This window comes from Lynx canadensis, chromosome B3 (genome assembly GCF_007474595.2).
Source record: "Lynx canadensis isolate LIC74 chromosome B3, mLynCan4.pri.v2, whole genome shotgun sequence".
Classification (NCBI taxonomy): Eukaryota; Metazoa; Chordata; class Mammalia; order Carnivora; family Felidae; genus Lynx; species Lynx canadensis.
Window position 1 is genome coordinate 55,448,227 of NC_044308.2, and position 17,140 is coordinate 55,465,366.

Sequence of the window (17,140 nt, forward strand, 5' to 3'; positions counted from 1 at the left end):
GTTTATTTTTTCAAAAAACCAACTCTTGGTTTCGTTGATCTGCTCTACAGTTTTTTTAGATTCTATATTGTTTATTTCTGCTCTGATCTTTATTATTTCTCTTCTTCTGCTGGGTTTAGGCTGCCTTTGCTGTTCTGCTTCTATTTCCTTTAGGTGTGCTGTTAGATTTTGTATTTGGGATTTTTCTTGTTTCTTGAGATAGGCCTGGATTGCAATGTATTTTCCTCTCAGGACTGCCTTTGCTGCGTCCCAAAGCGTTTGGATTGTTGTATTTTCATTTTCGTTTGTTTCCATATATTTTTTGATTTCTTCTCTAATTGCCTGGTTGACCCACTCATTCGTTAGTAGGGTGTTCTTTAACCTCCATGCTTTTGGAGGTTTTCCAGACTTTTTCCTGTGGTTGATTTCAAGCTTTATAGCATTGTGGTCTGAAAGTATGCATGGTATAATTTCAATTCTTGTAAACTTATGAAGGGCTGTTTTGTGACCCAGTATATGATCTATCTTGGAGAATGTTCCATGTGCACTCGAGAAGAAAGTATATTCTGTTGCTTTGGGATGCAGAGTTCTAAATAGATCTGTCAAGTCCATCTGATCCAATGTCTCATTCAGGGCCCTTGTTTCTTTATTGACCGTGTGTCTAGATGATCTATCCATTTCTGTAAGTGGGGTGTTAAAGTCCCCTGCAATTACCACATTCTTATCAATAAGGTTGCTTCTGTTTATGAGTAATTGTTTTATATATTTGGGGGCTCCGGTATTCGGGGCATAGACATTTATAATTGTTAGCTCTTCCTGATGGATAGACCCTGTAACTATTATATAATGTCCTTCTTCATCTCTTGTTACAGCCTTTAATTGAAAGTCTAGTTTGTCTGATATAAGTATGGCTACTCCAGCTTTCTTTTGGCTTCCAGTAGCATGATAAATAGTTCTCCATCCCCTCACTCTCAATCTAAAGGTGTCCTCAGGTCTAAAATGAGTCTCTTGTAGACAGCAAATAGATGGGTCTTGTTTTTTTATCCATTCTGATACCCTATGTCTTTTGGTTGGCGCATTTAATCCATTTACATTCAGTGTTATTATAGAAAGATACGGGTTTAGAGTCATTGTGATGTCTGTATGTTTTATGCTTGTAGTGATGTCTCTGGTACTTTGTCTCACAGGGTCCCCCTTAGGATCTCTTGTAGGGCTGGTTTAGTGGTGACAAATTCCTTCAGTTTTTGTTTGTTTGGGAAGACCTTTATCTCTCCTTCTATTCTAAATGACAGACTTGCTGGATAAAGGATTCTCGGCTGCATATTTTTGCTGTCTAGCACCCTGAAAATCTCGTGCCAATTCTTTCTGGCCTGCCAAGTTTCAAAAGAGAGATCAGTCACGAGTCTTATAGGTCTCCCTTTATATGTGAGGGCACGTTTACCCCTTGCTGCTTTCAGAATTTTCTCTTTATCCTTGTATTTTGCCAGTTTCACTATGATATGTCGTGCAGAAGATCGATTCAAGTTACGTCTGAAGGGAGTTCTCTGTGCCTCTTGGATTTCAATGCCTTTTTCCTTCCCCAGTTCAGGGAAGTTCTCAGCTATAATTTCTTCAAGTACCCCTTCAGCACCTTTCCCTCTCTCTTCCTCCTCTGGGATACCAATTATGCGTATATTATTTCTTTTTAGTGTATCACTTAGTTCTCTAATTTTCCCCTCATACTCCTGGATTTTTTTATCTCTCTTTTTCTCAGCTTCCTCTTTTTCCATAACTTTATCTTCTAGTTCACCTATTCTCTCCTCTGCCTCTTCCATCCGAGCTGTGGTGGTTTGCATTTTGTTTTGCATTTCCTTTAAAGCGTTTTTCAGCTCCTCGTGACTGTTCCTTAGTCCCTTGATCTCTGTAGCAAGAGATTCTCTGCTGTCCTGTATACTGTTTTCCAGCCCAGCGATTAATTTTATGACTATTATTCTAAATTCACTTTCTGTTATATTATTTAAATCCTTTTTGATCAGCTCATTAGCTGTTGTTATTTCCTGGAGATTCTTCTGAGGGGAATTCTTCTGCTTGGTCATTTTGGATAGTCCCTGGTGTGGTGAGGGCCTGCAGGGCACTTCCCCTGTGCTGTGGTGTATAACTGGAGTTGGTGGGCGGGGCCGCAGTCAGTCCTGATGTCTGCCCCCAGCCCACCGCTGGGGCCACAGTCAGACTGGTGTGTGCCTTCTCTTCCCCTCTCCTAGTGGTGGGATTCACTGTGGGGTGGCGTGGCCTGTCTGGGCTACTTGCACACTGCCAGGCTTGTGATGCTGGGGATCTGGCGTATTAGCTGGGGTGGGTAGGCAAGGTGCACGGCGGCAGGGCGGGCAGGCTTAGCTCGCTTCTCCTTAGGTGATCCACTTCAGGAGGGGCCCTGTGGCAGCCGGAGGGAGTCAGATCCGCTGCCGGAGGTTTGGCTCCGCAGAAGCACAGAGTTGGGTGTTTGAGCGGAGCGAGCAATTTCCCTGGCCGGAACCGGTTCCCTTTGGGATTTTGGCTGGGGGATGGGCGGGGGAGATGGCGCTGGCGAGCGCCTTTGTTCCCCACCAAACTGAGCTCTGTCCTCCGGGGGCTCCGCAGCTCTCCCTCCCTTTGTCCTCCAGCCTTCCCGCTTTCCGAGCAGAGCTGTTAACTTATGACCTCCCAGAGGCTAAGTCGCGCTTGCTGTTGGAACACAGTCCGTCAGGCCCCTCCGCTTTTGCAAGCCGGACTCGGGGGCTCTGCTTGGCCGGTGAGCCGCCCCTCCGCCCCGGCTCCCTCCCGCCAGTCCGTGGAGCGCGCACCGCCTCGCCGCCCTTCCAACCCTCTTCCGTGGGCCTCTCGTCTGCGCTTGGGTCCGGTGACTCCGTTCTGCTAATCCTCTGGCGGTTTTCTGGGTTATTTAGGCAGGTGTAGGTGGAATCTAAGTGATCAGCAGGACGCGCGGTGAGCCCAGCGTCCTCCTACGCCACCATCTTCCCTTCACCCTCTTGATACATTATTATTAACTAAAGTTCATAATTTACATTAGAGTTCATCTCTGTGTTGTTCAGTTCTGTGGGATTTGACAAATGGTTATTGTCATGTATCCATCATTACAGTATTGTAACAGAATAGTTTTACTTCTCTAAATATCTGGTGCCAGATACTTCCCCCCTTCCACCCACCTGCATCATGAACCCTTGGAAACCATTGATCTTTTCCTGTTTCTATAGTTTTGTCTTTTCCAGAATTGTATGTATGGAGTCATATACACTCGTTTCTTTTTCAGACTAGCTTTTTGCACTTAGCAATATGCATTTAAGCTTCCCCCATGACTTTTCATAGCTTGATAGCTCATTTATTTTTATTGCTTAATAACATTCCATTGCATGGATAGACCGAAGTTTAGCCAGTAACTTTTAACGTTAACTTATTTTTGAGAGAGAAAGAGACAGGGCGTGAGTGGGGGAGGGGCAGAGAGAGGGAGACACAGAATCTGAAGCAGCCTCCAGGCTCTGAGCTGTCAGCACAGAGCCTAACGTGGGGCTGGAACTCATGGACAGTGAGATCATGCATGACCTGAGATGCGTAACTGACTGAGCCACCCAGGTGCCCCTAGCCATTAACTTATTGAAGAACGTCTTTGTTTCTTTCAACTTTTGGAAACTATGAATAAAGATGCTATAAATATTCATGTGCAGGTTTTTGTGTGAACATAAATTTTCAACTTATTTTGGTTAATAACTAAGAGTGCTATTGTTGGGTTGAATGATAAGACGATTTTTAGCTTTCTTACTGTCCTTCAAAGTGACTAAACCGTGTTGCATTCCCACTGGCAGTGAATGAGAGTTCTTGTTGCTTCACGTTCTTCATCAGCATTTGGTACTTGTCAATGTTTTGGATTTTAGCCATTTTAATAGCTATGTCATGGTATCTCAATGTTTTAATTTGAATTCTCTAATGACATAAGATACTGAACATCTTATGCTTATTTTCCATCTTTGTATTTTCTTTGGTGAGGTGTCTATTCAGAACTTTTTTCACTTTTTAATGGGGTGGTTTGTTTTCTTATCATTGATTTTTGTATATTTTGGACAGATGTCCTTTATAAGATATATGTTTTGCATAGATTTTGTCCCAGTCTGTCTTTTCACTTTTTTTTTAATGTTTATTTATTTTGAGAGAAAGAAACAGAGCACGAGCAGGGTAGGGGCAGAGAGAGAGACAGACACAGAATCTGAAGCAGGCTCCATGCTCTGAGCTGTCAGCACAGAGCCCGGTGCGGGGCCAAACTCATGAACGGTGAGATCATGACCTGAGCCAAAGCTGGAAACGTAACCGACTGACTCTGTCACCCAGGCGCCTCTGTCTTTTCACTTTTTTTTAAATTTTTTTTAATGTTTTTATTTATTTTTGCGACAGAGAGAGACAGAACATGAGCAGGGGAGGGCCAGAGAGAGAGGGAGACACAGAATCGGAAGCAGGCTCCAGGCTCTGAGCTGTCAGCACAGAACCCCACAGACTGTGAGATCATGACCTGAGCCAAAGTCGGAGGCTCAATCAACGAGCCACCCAGGCGCTCCTGTCTTTTCACTTTTTAAAGTGACCAGTTATTTTCAGGGGATAATTTTGTAGAACAAGAGTTGTTTTGTTCCTCTCCCTCCCACCCCCCTGCCAAAAATGTGTGCATTGTTGAAGAAGTAACACTTGAACACTAGATATCAGATTTCTAAAACTAAGCTAGCCAAATAAAACTTACACTTCTCATATTCCAAGCAAAACTAAACTGAATGAGTGTTTGGTAAGATACAAAGTCACTTTAGGCAACTACAGAAGATAGAAAGGTTCACATGGGGGCTTTATATTTCAATACTACCTAAAAGTCAGTAAAATTGAAGTTAGTGACTCTTGGATAAAAGAATACTTGAAAGTAGGAAGATTTTAAGGAAAAAATATAAACCTGATATTTTGAGGACTGATTAGCTTTAGTAACTTTTACATAAAACCTCTGCATACATATTAGTTCTTATTTTACTGCTCTTAGATGAGTCTTAAACCAATAAACAGCTGGGACTAATAAGGTCCCAGCTTTTGATTTTTCAAATGCATTTTTGACACAGGTTTCCAGAAATATTAGGAGTCTAGATGTAGAAATCTAGGTTGAGGTAAATGAACACCTATATAAATCTATATTTCCTCAATGACTTCGGCACTGTCAGAACATTTACCTTGACAGTTGTATTACCATGCAATTTCTTTAATAATCTGAAGGATAGCTCAAAGAACTCACAACTGAGATTTGTTGATGAAGTCAAAAGGATAACATCAATATAAGTAAGTATTTTTACATATTTAACCTTATTTAGAGATATAGACATTCCTAAATGTAACAGATACAATGAGTGAATGGATAAATGGGCAAATGCATATAGTAAGTTTACTTTTTGCCAAAACGCTTAGACATTGTGCCAAATATTATCTGTTGATACTCAGCACCATCCTCACCCTTCTATATTCCTCCTGTATGTGATATTTCTCAGAATCTGTTGCCAGCAGTATTCTAACCAAATTCTACCAATGAGAGGCACTGGTGTAAAATTTAGGAGGATTTTTTGAGTCCTAGCAATAGCTCCTAGACCTTTGTTCCCCCAGCCCTAATTATTGTGTAAACCTCTAAATCTTTGGGCATGTAATCCTACATGAAATACCTACAGTGCTTGGCTGAATATTGGCTAATGTTTTTAACATGTTTAAACAGTTTGCGAGGGGAAATACCATGATGTGAAGTCACTCCAGCCTACCATTCTGCAATATACTATGAAAAAATGTAACACATTTGTACACTACTGAAAAACCATTGCTTCCAATGAACTAGACTCAATAAGCAGCCATCAGGAATGGTGTGTCCCTTGTTTTCAAAGGTTGCAAAGGGTAGGATATGTGGATTTTGTTTGGTGTCATGAAACTGGGGTAACACAAATCCAATGGCATCACCTAAGTCAAAGGAAGTTATTTTTCTCCCCAAATAAGAAATGTAGGTGTAGGCAGTCTGGGGGTTTTACAATGGCTCAGTAAGGTCATCTGTGTTTCAGTTCCTAGTTTTCTGATCTGACATCCTTAGCTGTGGCTTTTGTCCTTATTCCTGTTCCATCATGGTTTCCAAAGGGATACTCCACCCTCTAGCTTCACAGGACAGAAAGAAGGCAAAGAACTTATTAAGAAAGACACTCTAGGAACGCCTAGGTGGCTCAGTCAGTTAAGCGTCCGACTTCAGCTCAGGTCACGATCTCACAGTTTGTGGGTTCGATTCCTGCATTGGGCTCTGTGCTGTCAGTTCACAGCCTGGAACCTGTTTCATATGCTGTGTCTCCCTCTCTCTCTGCCCCTCCCCTGTTCACGCTCTGTCTCTGTCTCAAAAATAAATATTTTTAAAAAAATAAAAAAAAAAAGGAAGACACTCTAGAATCCCTAGTGTATTTCTCTTTACAATTTCTTAGATAGAGCTGTGTCCTATGGGCGCTCCCAGTATGTTAGCTGGGCACACTGCTACTCGTGTTACACAACATTGTGGTTCTGTCAGCAAGGAACAAAAAGGGAGAATGAATATCATTGAGGAAACTTGCAGTGTTCTAAACCATTAGGCAAAGGAGTAAACAAAAGCCAATGTAAATGATGTCTTCAGAACAACAACAACAACAACAACAACAAAAAACAAAACCAAAAACACTTTAAAAGTAGTGTTGTGTTACCATAGCATAGAAAAAACTATTAAAGCAACTCGGTCATTTCAGTAAAAATAATGATCATTAGTATTAAGTTCAGTTGTATATAATAGAAAGACTGACTAGCAGCAATTTAATCAGGATAGAAATTTATTTCCTCCTTTTGGAAAGAAACTTGCAGTAATAATGTGAGGGTTGTTACTGTGGCTTTCTAATAATGAGCTGATCAGTCTATTAGTCCATTTTTCTGTTCCACCATCCTCAGCACTTAGTTTCCAATCACAAGGTCACTTCATGGTCAAACATGGTTGCTGTTGCTACAGACATCATTTCTTCATTTCAAGCCAGCAGAAGAAGAATGCAAGGGAGGACAAAAGAGCCATTCTTCCAGTTAAGTTAGTTCTTTCTAAGGAAACTCCTATTTTGTCCTCACATTTCTGCTTATATTGTACTGGCCAGAACACAGTCACCTGGCCAGCCAGAGCTGCAAGTGAGGCTAGGAAATAGTAACTTTCAGCAATCTTCAAAGTCACCTTAGATTCTATTATTAAACAAGAAGAGGAATATGGATTGTGTTAGTTATTATCTCATTTATAGGATTATCTTCAAATATGCAGGACAGTGTGTGGATTGAATTTTATTTTTCATCATTCTAAGAAATCTATTTTGTCTTCCAAACATTGTAATTGAAAATTGAGAATAGCAGTCCTACAAAAGGTAGTTATTTAAATGAAAAACAATATGTGCTATAAAATAATCATTTTCATTAATACTCTTTAGATTAGGACTAAATCCAAAATGATTAAAAATATTACCACAGAATACCCATTTCTTTGGACAAAGGAAGCCCATTTCATGGAGTTATTTAAGAGGAGGAGCAACTATGCCTATAGGAAGGGAAGCAGGGTAGAGACATTAGATTGGCTCTTCTGATCCACCTTTTAATGGAGTTACTGGGGTGAGATTGAGGAAAAGGCAGGGTTATTTAAGTTAAGAAATTAGTGAATAAAAATTGAGACAAGTAAATGTCTAGGAATTATAGGAGTCTTTAGTCTTCGAAGAAAAAAATCTCCAAATATTGTTTATAAAAATTAAAATTAGGGGCGCCTGGGTGGCTCAGTCGGTTAAGCGTCCGACTTCAACTCAGGTCACGATCTCGCAGTCCGTGAGTTCGAGCCCCGCGTCGGCTCTGGGCTGATGGCTCAGAGCCTGGAGCCTGCTTCGGATTCTGTGTCTCCCTCTCTCTCTGCCCCCCCACCCCCACCCCATTCATGCTCTGTCTCTCTCTGTCTCAAAAATAAACGTTAAAAAAATAAAAAATAATAAATAAATAAAAATTAAAATTAAATCTGTTATTGGGTGATGACCCCGGCTTTGTAAAAGTTGAAAAATGAAACAGTTATCTAAGGAATTCAAGCAAAACCCATTGTATTATCTGAGTTATTTGAATAATTGAGGCGAAAGTGGGATTTCTGCCTGGATTATTCACATAATTGCCTTAATTCTAAGATTCATTTGGTGGGTAGAGACCTTTCCTCAGGATGTATTTTTAGAATGCTAAATGTGAAAAATTAGACTCCTAAATTAAGCAAAGCAATAGAAGGAGGGAGTGACAGAGAGGAGGGAGGGAGAGAGAGAGAGAGAGAGAGAGAGAGAGAGAGAGAGAATAGTAGGTCATTGTCAGAATAAATCTATACTTTTTTCCCATACTTTTTCTAATGACAATAACTGACATCCACTTTTTTTTTTATCATAGAATTAACTTACATGATGGAAAAGGGAACTATATATGGATCTCAGATATAACCCATAGTATTTTTTAAAGTCATAAATTCCTTTTGGAGTTTCAGTTCTTTAAAGTTTGGAAAATTAGTGGCTCTAAATCCAGCCATTTAATTTTACGAAGCCAAGTAAACTGACTTAACAATCATACTGTACTTTCTGGTTGACTTCATATTGTTGTTGGTCTTTGCCTTCAATTCTTAAAGACAAATTAAAAGGATGATCATATCCAAGTTGCCACTCCATTCTCTTCTTTGGTAGCAGAACTCTGGGCAGTGAGCCAAACTGAGAAATTATTTGCCAGCCTCCCCTATAGCTGAGTGTGTCATATTACTAAATTTTGACCTATAAGTCAAAATGTTGTTTGAGATTCTGGATGCCTCTTTACTGGACTGCTTCTGGCTTCTACTGAGGACAGGTGCCTAGATCTCCAGTAGCTATCTTGGGCCATAGAAAGACATTAAGAATAGAAGCCACACACTAGGTTGGTGAAAGATTTAGAAGAAACCTGAGCCCATGATGACTATACCTGCTCTAGGGTGCCTACTTTTGCACTATTTTTACTTAATAAAGTAGAAACTTTTATTTTGTTTAAGACACTATTATTTTTAATCTGTTACTAGCAGGTGAACACAATTCCTATATGACATTAAAGTATTGGTTGAAAATATTTTAGAATTCTAGGGTTAAATTTCCAGGTATGTATAATGGTCTCTTTAAATCTCCTCTCTCTCTCTCTCTCTCTCTCTCTCTCTCTCTCTCTTTCTCTCTCTATCTCTCTCTCTGTCTCTCTCACACATACACACTCCAGTTTGTAAGAAAGAAAACTAAGTAGTTATAGGAAGTTGTACCAGTAATTCATTTTGTGCAATTATAAATGATAGCATTTGCAGTGGGAATTTTGAGAAGATAAAAACTAAATAGCATGTGTACATAAACACATGTGTACATAAACTTCAAAAAAAAAAACAGTGGAAGGAAAATACAGAAATATATTGTAGCAATAGAATGTTAATCACTTTTTTTTCACCAATTTAGCTAAGGTAAGTATAATATTTATAGCAAGAGAGGAAGAAAACATCTATAGAGCAGTCCAATGGAGTAGTATCAATAATTTTCTCTTTAGAAGCTGCCCCAATTCTCTCCATCTTTTAAGACCCAGCTCTTCTATGAAATGCTCAGCAATCCTCCTATAGGAATAACCTTTGCCCTTGTTCCATTTATTAGGACCAGGACTAAGTTATAGTGAGGGAAGCATTTTTCTTAGGCATGGCACAACATTTCAAGAGGTGCCAAAAAGCTCAGTAATCAATAAAAATATTTTAATGAAATATTTTAATTAGCACACTACAGCAGGCAGTCCAGTCTTTTGTTTTATAAATAAATTTTTATTTTTTTTTTTTTAAATTTTTTTTTTTCAACGTTTTTATTTATTTTTGGGACAGAGAGAGACAGAGCATGAACGGGGGAGGGGCAGAGAGAGAGGGAGACACAGAATCGGAAACAGGCTCCAGGCTCCGAGCCATCAGCACAGAGCCTGACGCGGGGCTCGAACTCCCGGACCGCGAGATCGTGACCTGGCTGAAGTCGGACGCTTAACCGACTGTGCCACCCAGGCGCCCCTTATAAATAAATTTTTAATTATGCTTCACATTTATCTCAATTATAGCACTCAAATAGTGCTTTTTATGAATGTTGTCTCCCAACAGTACCATACTCATTTTCATATTCCTCATGTGCCTACTACTCTGTGTTAAGCATGAAGGTCTCTTAAAAAATATTAAATTGAATCTATTGAAAGATTTTGCAAGAAAATACTGTATTAGGGGCAGCAGGATTAAATTTTCATCATTAAATTCAACTATAGCAAAAGAATAACAGAGGATAATGGATGTTTTGAAAGTGCTTATAATTCAGTTCTATGGGAAAATCACCTGACTTCTCTTTGACTAAAACCCTGCTCAGCCTGGAGAGATAGGGAATTATAATACTACTTTATATTCATATAGCACTTTGCCCTACATAAAGTGCTTTCTTTTAATTCTCACCTTAATCCTGTAAAGTAGGTATTATCGTCCTTATTTATTACAGAAAGATTGAGAAGTTAAGTGACTTGCCCAAGGAGTTATAGGCAGAAAGTGGCAGAACTGAGGTCCTAGGTTTTCTGTGTCAAAATCCAATGCCTTTCTGCTATTCCAAATGCTAAGTTTTGGGATTGACCAAGGAGAAATAATTCATGCAGTAACTACAACAGCGTGTGTTGTGTTTGTTAAACGATGTCAGTAGCACCCTAAACAGCAGTATTTTACCAAGTGTGCTCCTCATGAGTAAAACTGTTCTGATTTTTATGTGTGTACGTTTGATAAAGTAGCTCAACTCTTCTGGTATAGGATCAGATGTTCCAAGGTATTTTTTGGTTGAGGGCAGAAACTTACATAATTAAAATGTCAAAGAACGGGGGGGGGGAGGGGGATGAGGAAATTATGTATTACTTGAGTATTAGTTTCTAGCTACCACTTTACCACTAATGTGTATGTGATATTCTGCAAAGCATGTAAACCATACAGGCTTGCTTCTTTATGAAAAGAAACATTTGGGAAGGTCTTTCAGCTGAAAAAGGTTATTGAAATACTATTACAGTATTCAAGAGTTAGGAATTAAGTTTAATGGGTTACTTTTTTATATTTAGGGGGAAAAATCTAGGACTATATTTTAAAACTCCATACAGTAATTAAATTTGAGAGCCTATAACTACTTCAAATATAATTTTCACCAACATAAACACAACTCCAAACCAAAATGTCCATGATCAGCCAATCTAGTAGAAGCTTTCTTCTGAAAAAAAAAAAAAACAAAACAAAAAACTATAGATTCTCCTCAGGGGTTGCTATCCAGAGAATTAAAAAACTTGTCTTCTTTTTATATGCCGATAGCTGAATTCCACAGGAAATCCTCTTTCTTAAAAACGACCAGAATTCAAAGAAATTCAAAGGTATTCATTTTGGTGAATTGCAACCTGTCATCAATAACTATTTATTGAATGTCCACGGGGTGCCTAGGCATTTAAGTGGCAAGTGATTTATTTGCATTATTCAAAGGATTTCTAAGGCGAGTCTGAAGATTTGCAGACGTCTTTAAAGATGCAAAGTGGTGTGTGCTTCTCTCATTTAAACTGCCCCTACAAGGAATGAACTGAATAGCCTGGGTTTCAGAGCTCTAGGGATTTCCAGCACTCAGATCCGACTTTTGTAAGCCAAGACCCCATTGGGTGCCAATCGATAGGCGGGCTGGTGGTCAGAACACAGCCCCACTAGGGGCTTCTGGACAAGTTAGGCCCTCCCTGGTCTGAAGCAGGGCTGACTGCGGCAATGGCGGCCCTGACCCGCCACCCCATCCCTCCCCCCCTACCCCTCCACTCCCACCCCCCACACGCGGCTCACACCCTCTCCCAGTCTCCCAGCCTCGACCGGTTCTCGCGAGATCCGGGCAACTGAGCGCTCGGGGCCTTTTCAAATCGGGATCCGTTACCGCTTTCCCGGCCGCCGCCATTGTAGCGCTCGGAGCCCCTCAGCACAGGCGGCCGTGGCGGAGGCGGAGGCAGCGGCAGCGGGATGGCGGACGGCGACAAGCCCGAGGTGCTCGGGGCCGCTGGCGACGACAGTCCGCATCAGCAGCCAGTGGAGCAGCCGGGCGAGCCGCGGCGAGAACCGCACCCGCCGGAGCCAGAGAAGCAGCCGCCGCAGCACAGCAGCAGCTCCAATGGCGTTAAAATGTATTGTCTTTTCCTCCGGGGATCGGGACGAGGTGGGGGGCGGGGAGTTGGCCTCGGAGGGGGGCCGAAGCCGGCCTGGGCCTCGGTGGGGGATAACTGCTCCCGGGCCGTAGGCGGCGGGAGGAGCAGGTGCAAGTAGGGCCGCTCCCAGGCCCTTCCCTCCCGCCCCGGCCGGGGGAGCCGGGGTGCGAGCCGGGGGGCCGACGCCCCTCCCCTGTTTCCAGCCGGAGACTGCGGGTCACTCCTTCTTTCCAGACTTCCAGCTGGAGAACCTTTGAGCAAAGCACGGCGGCCGCCACTGTCTGGAGGAAAATGGTCCCCCTTTTAAAGCCCAGTACAGTAGTTAGTGTTCATCACTAGGGAGTAACTAGGGATGACATCATCGGACGTTTCCTCTTAACTACCGAGAACGTATTTAAAAGGAATAGTCCCCGATCTCCCGGCCTCATTCTGAGCTTCATAAGTTCAGTGTTTGTTGTTGCTTTCTAAACATGTATTAATTTCTGAATATATATATACACGCCACAGAGGAAGTTTAATAATGTGCTGTGAGCCTAAATCCATTGTGTTACCCTTGAATTGGTAAGAGGTTATTCAGAAAGGGAAATGTGCATGGTTCCTTAGTCCCCCACATCCCTCTCAAATGTTTGTAAGCCTTGCAGGTTTTTTTTTAAGAACTCCATGTGTGATGGCTTGTTCTTAATTTTGGTAAAATGGTAAAATAAGATTTTTTTTAATTGAAGAAAGCCTGACGCTTTTAAGATTGCCCCTGTCATCAGTGTCTAGAAAGAATGTAGTTGACTCAAATCCATAATAATTTTTAGTTATAAGGAACTGTTATGCTCCCCATTGTTCTTGTTATATAGGAGGATACGAATCAGGCATTCTTTTGCATGTGCCCAGCTCTTTAAACTTGAAGTTGAAAGTATGTTAATAATTTACTGAAAACATCTTTTTCCTTCTCTCAGTTATGCCTCAGAGTAGAAAGCAGTGAACATATGGTCAAACTAAAATAGAAAAGAGAATTTTTCTTTTCTTTTGTATAAGAATGTTTGAAGCAGTACGGTAAGACCTGGACTAGTTTATGTAGGAATTGGTCGCAGATAAGATAGCTCTCCCAGCTCAGTTATGACACTCTTCCTCTCACTTGGGTTTGAATAGGATAGGTTGCATCTTCCAGGCAGAATAGAGGTGCAGGTGTAGGAGATTCGACCTTGGTGGAATTTGTTCCTAGGTGCAGAATTGTGCACCTCAGTAACTGAGCATCTGGAAAGGGAGCACTTTCTACCATGCATGCCAAACTATGGGCTCTCAGGGATTTGGCCTCATAAATTCTAATAGAAGGCATTGGAATGATAAAATATGTGCTTTTTGTTTATCTCTAAATGTGGGCTTGCCACCCTTTTCTCCTAAACAAAAACCACAGTCTTGAATTACAGAGAGAAGCCCTACTATACTTGGGTGTGATTAGTATAATAGTGTCCATACAGATAAAGCTGGCATGTAAACCTCCCAGATCTAAAAGTCTCTAATCCCTCTTAAAGTCTCATTGTGGGTTAGCTAGACAAGAGGACAGAGGTAGGAAAAGAATCTCTTTCACTTCAAAGTGAGGAAAAGGAAAATATTAAGTAAAGAAATTAAGAAATGCTAGTAGAATATACAAATGAAGATTCTTTTAATATTGTTTATAGTTAATATCTCTCAGATCTTCCTGTTTTCCCAAGTTGAATAGAGAAGCAAATCTACTCTCAAGGGTTTCTTGTACTGTCAGTTCCATAAGAACCATATAATGGTCCAGCATGGGTCGGTCATTCATACTGAAAAACTAGGAACATTTACCTGTATCAAGCCAACAACCTTTTTTTGACCCTGTGAACCAACTGGAGTAGTTAACAATCTAACACATAACCCTTGACTAACATACATTTTTAAGGGTAAGAATTCACAGAGGTTATAAAAATTACCAAATATTGCCTTAAAATATGTATTGCTTAGAAGAGAACAGAGTGCCACTTATCAAGGTTGAAATGACTTTTGCTGAGGTTAATCCATAGTCACTGAGTATAGAGACCACTATGTCTTATTCATCTTTGTATCCCCAAGGCCTTATGTTCATAAAGGCCCAGTAAATACTTGTTTAAGAAATGCAGAAGTGAACTTTTATGATTGTGAAACTTATACACAGAGAATTTCATGGGCATATTCACATCTTTTGACAAGAAATTAAAGATGTTTCCCTAGGTTTAGTCTTTTCCTTTATGCCAAAATGGTATACTAGCTATCCTTTCCTTAAGTGAACAGGAGGAAAAATAGCAGTATTGTTATAACTCTTCATTATTTTCTGTGTGATTAACATCTTGGAGTATATGGAAATTGAATGTTACATTAGGGTATAAAGTGTTGTGTAAAATATTAAGCATCGAAGCAAGGTGAAGTGTTTGAAGTAGAGTAGTATTTTTTATTATATTAAGAGTAAGAATGGAACTGGGCTTAATTTCAGATTTCATACTATAGCATGTTTTTAAAACCACGTTTTAAAATTATGTTTTCTTATTTGATGTTGAATATTGATTTTTCAGAAATTTATAACTTCAGTGGGCATAATTCCATCTTAAGAGTAGATAACATTTTTGTGACTTAAGATAGTCACAGTCTTTATTTCAAGTACATTAAAGGGGGTGGTTTAAGTGAATAGTTTGAGCATTATTACAGGGAATTCTGGATATAGTGCCAATATTTGATATTATGTAGCATCATTTCCCTAAGAGCTTTCACCTGTATCTTAACTGTCCATTCCATAGTGTATTTATGACATAAAAAGAGTTTAAGAATTGAATATTAAATTGTTTGTTTCTCAATAATCAGACCATACCTCTAGCCATTAAACTGGTCTGCCTTCCATAGATAATTTATACACTATAGATGAGCAGTGTAGTAATATCTTTAATATGCCACTAAGTGAGGAAAACTTGAAGAAATTGCTCTCTCTGGTCATACTTGGAATAAATATTTTGGAGAGGGTATCCTACATTAATATCATTGCTTTTCAGTGGAATTATCAGATTGTTTTAAGCAAATGCTTACATATAAGCATCTTCTATTCATATAAGAATAGAAGAACATTGTAATTCAGAACTCTGTGCATTTTTCACAGCTGGTTTCATTCAGGAAGAAAATAGGTAGGAGAAGGCATACTTAGCTAGAGACTATATAGATGTCTGCTTACCTAAACAGAGACAGTTATTTTACAAACATTCATAGAATACAGTCTACTATGTACATACATTCTCTGGGGGCTTAAAAGGAAGAGTTTGTTCTTGTATCTACTGTATTTAGAACCACAGTAAAGGCCTCTGTACCTTTTGGCCGCTTGCTGCCATTTTCAAAAGTCGCACACTGTTCAGACAGGTAGGTACTTGCTGGAGCTGGGACAGTTGTGAAGACTTACTCTAGGCTGTGCCATTTCTGATGAGGGAAAGATGTTTGATTGTAAAGGTGTCCCTGTCAAGGTCTGAAAAGGTGGCAAAGCAAGTTTGGCTCTAATGTCTATTCCTTGATTTTAGCAGTTTTTCTGGCAGACGGCAACACCATCTGTGCCCAGATGAGCATGGGTTCTTAATTGACTGTTCATTCAAAAATTAGTATTTATTGAGCAACATGTTGTGTGCAGTCACCATGCTAGGTGCTGCTCATACCAATGCAGGTAGTTTTCGTTCTTACAGAGTTTTTTTTTTTTTTTTTTAATTTTTTTTTCAACGTTTATTTATTTTTGGGACAGAGAGAGACAGAACATGAACGGGGGAGGGGCAGAGAGAGAGGGAGACACAGAATCGGAAACAGGCTCCAGGCTCTGAGCCATCAGCCCAGAGCCTGACGCGGGGCTCGAACTCACGGACCGCGAGATCGTGACCTGGCTGAAGTCGGACGCTTAACCGACTGCGCCACCTAGGCGCCCCTACAGAGTTTTTTACATCCTATATTTATGGTTGTGTTGTTACCTGCTCAGAAAGGTAGTGTCTAAAAATATCAATATCACATGGAACAGATGACTACAATAAGACGTGTGTGTGGAGCACTACAGTGTATAGAGTCCCACAGTTGGTTGGCTTAGAAGATAAGTGAGTGCCTGGATTATGAAACCTGGTTGGTTGTTGGAAAAACCCAGGAAGCTTTAAAAATTTTGGATTTCTGAATGTCATTTCCAGAGATTTTTATTAGTATGTGATTGTGGAAAATTGCTTTAAATTGAAGTATTAATTAAATAGTTTTAGATTCACTAGAATAATTAGTGATTTAAAACCTATTGTTATTTCTTCTGTGAAAGAAGATTCCTTTTGATAAGTAAGTTGCATTTTTAAGATATATACCCAAATTTTTATCTATAAGATTTACTTTAAGTATATACTTTTATGTTATGGATGGTTGGTGGGTAGCATCAGATCGTCGCATTGTGATTACAGTCTTACAAATTAAATGTTTTTCCAGTTAGGGTCTCATTAAAAAGTTGATTTATAAAATTTTGATTCGTGTTGTCTTTTAAGTACTGCTTCCTATCTCCGTTCCATCCCATCGTGTAGGTGATAACTACTAGTAAAAATTATATGATTCTATGAAATACCCTATCTTAGTTTATAGGTTAATACATAGAAAGTGTTGAGTATGAACATATTAGAATACCTTACTAATTAATTATCCTGATCAAAGTTGGGAATAGAAAAAATTATGAGAGTCATATGGGCGTGTATGCATGTATAGATACCATAATATAACTATGTATTTTAGTTATGTTTTTAAGCAAACTTTATGAGAAGTTTGGTAATATACCCAAATTCTTGCTCTGAAATGGCATTGGGTAATTTCAAAGCAAGCAAGCTGACTCTCCAGGTCT

At 39.9% G+C, this 17,140-nt stretch overlaps 1 protein-coding gene across 4 annotated transcripts in view; it reads left to right on the plus strand.

Annotated features, from left to right (window-relative positions):
* Window positions 1-12,041: 12,041 nt before the first annotated feature.
* MYEF2 (myelin expression factor 2) overlaps window positions 12,042-17,140 on the plus strand; it is a 30,854-nt gene continuing 25,755 nt past the window's right edge. For 2 of the 4 annotated variants that reach the window (XM_030318245.1, XM_030318246.1), the window contains exon 1: window positions 12,042-12,252. In XM_030318245.1, the coding sequence (XP_030174105.1) occupies window positions 12,092-12,252 (161 nt within the window). In that variant the 5' untranslated portion in view covers window positions 12,042-12,091. The remainder of the gene's footprint in view (window positions 12,253-17,140) is intronic. The other 2 variants (XM_030318242.1, XM_030318244.1) reach the window with 1 other exon arrangement.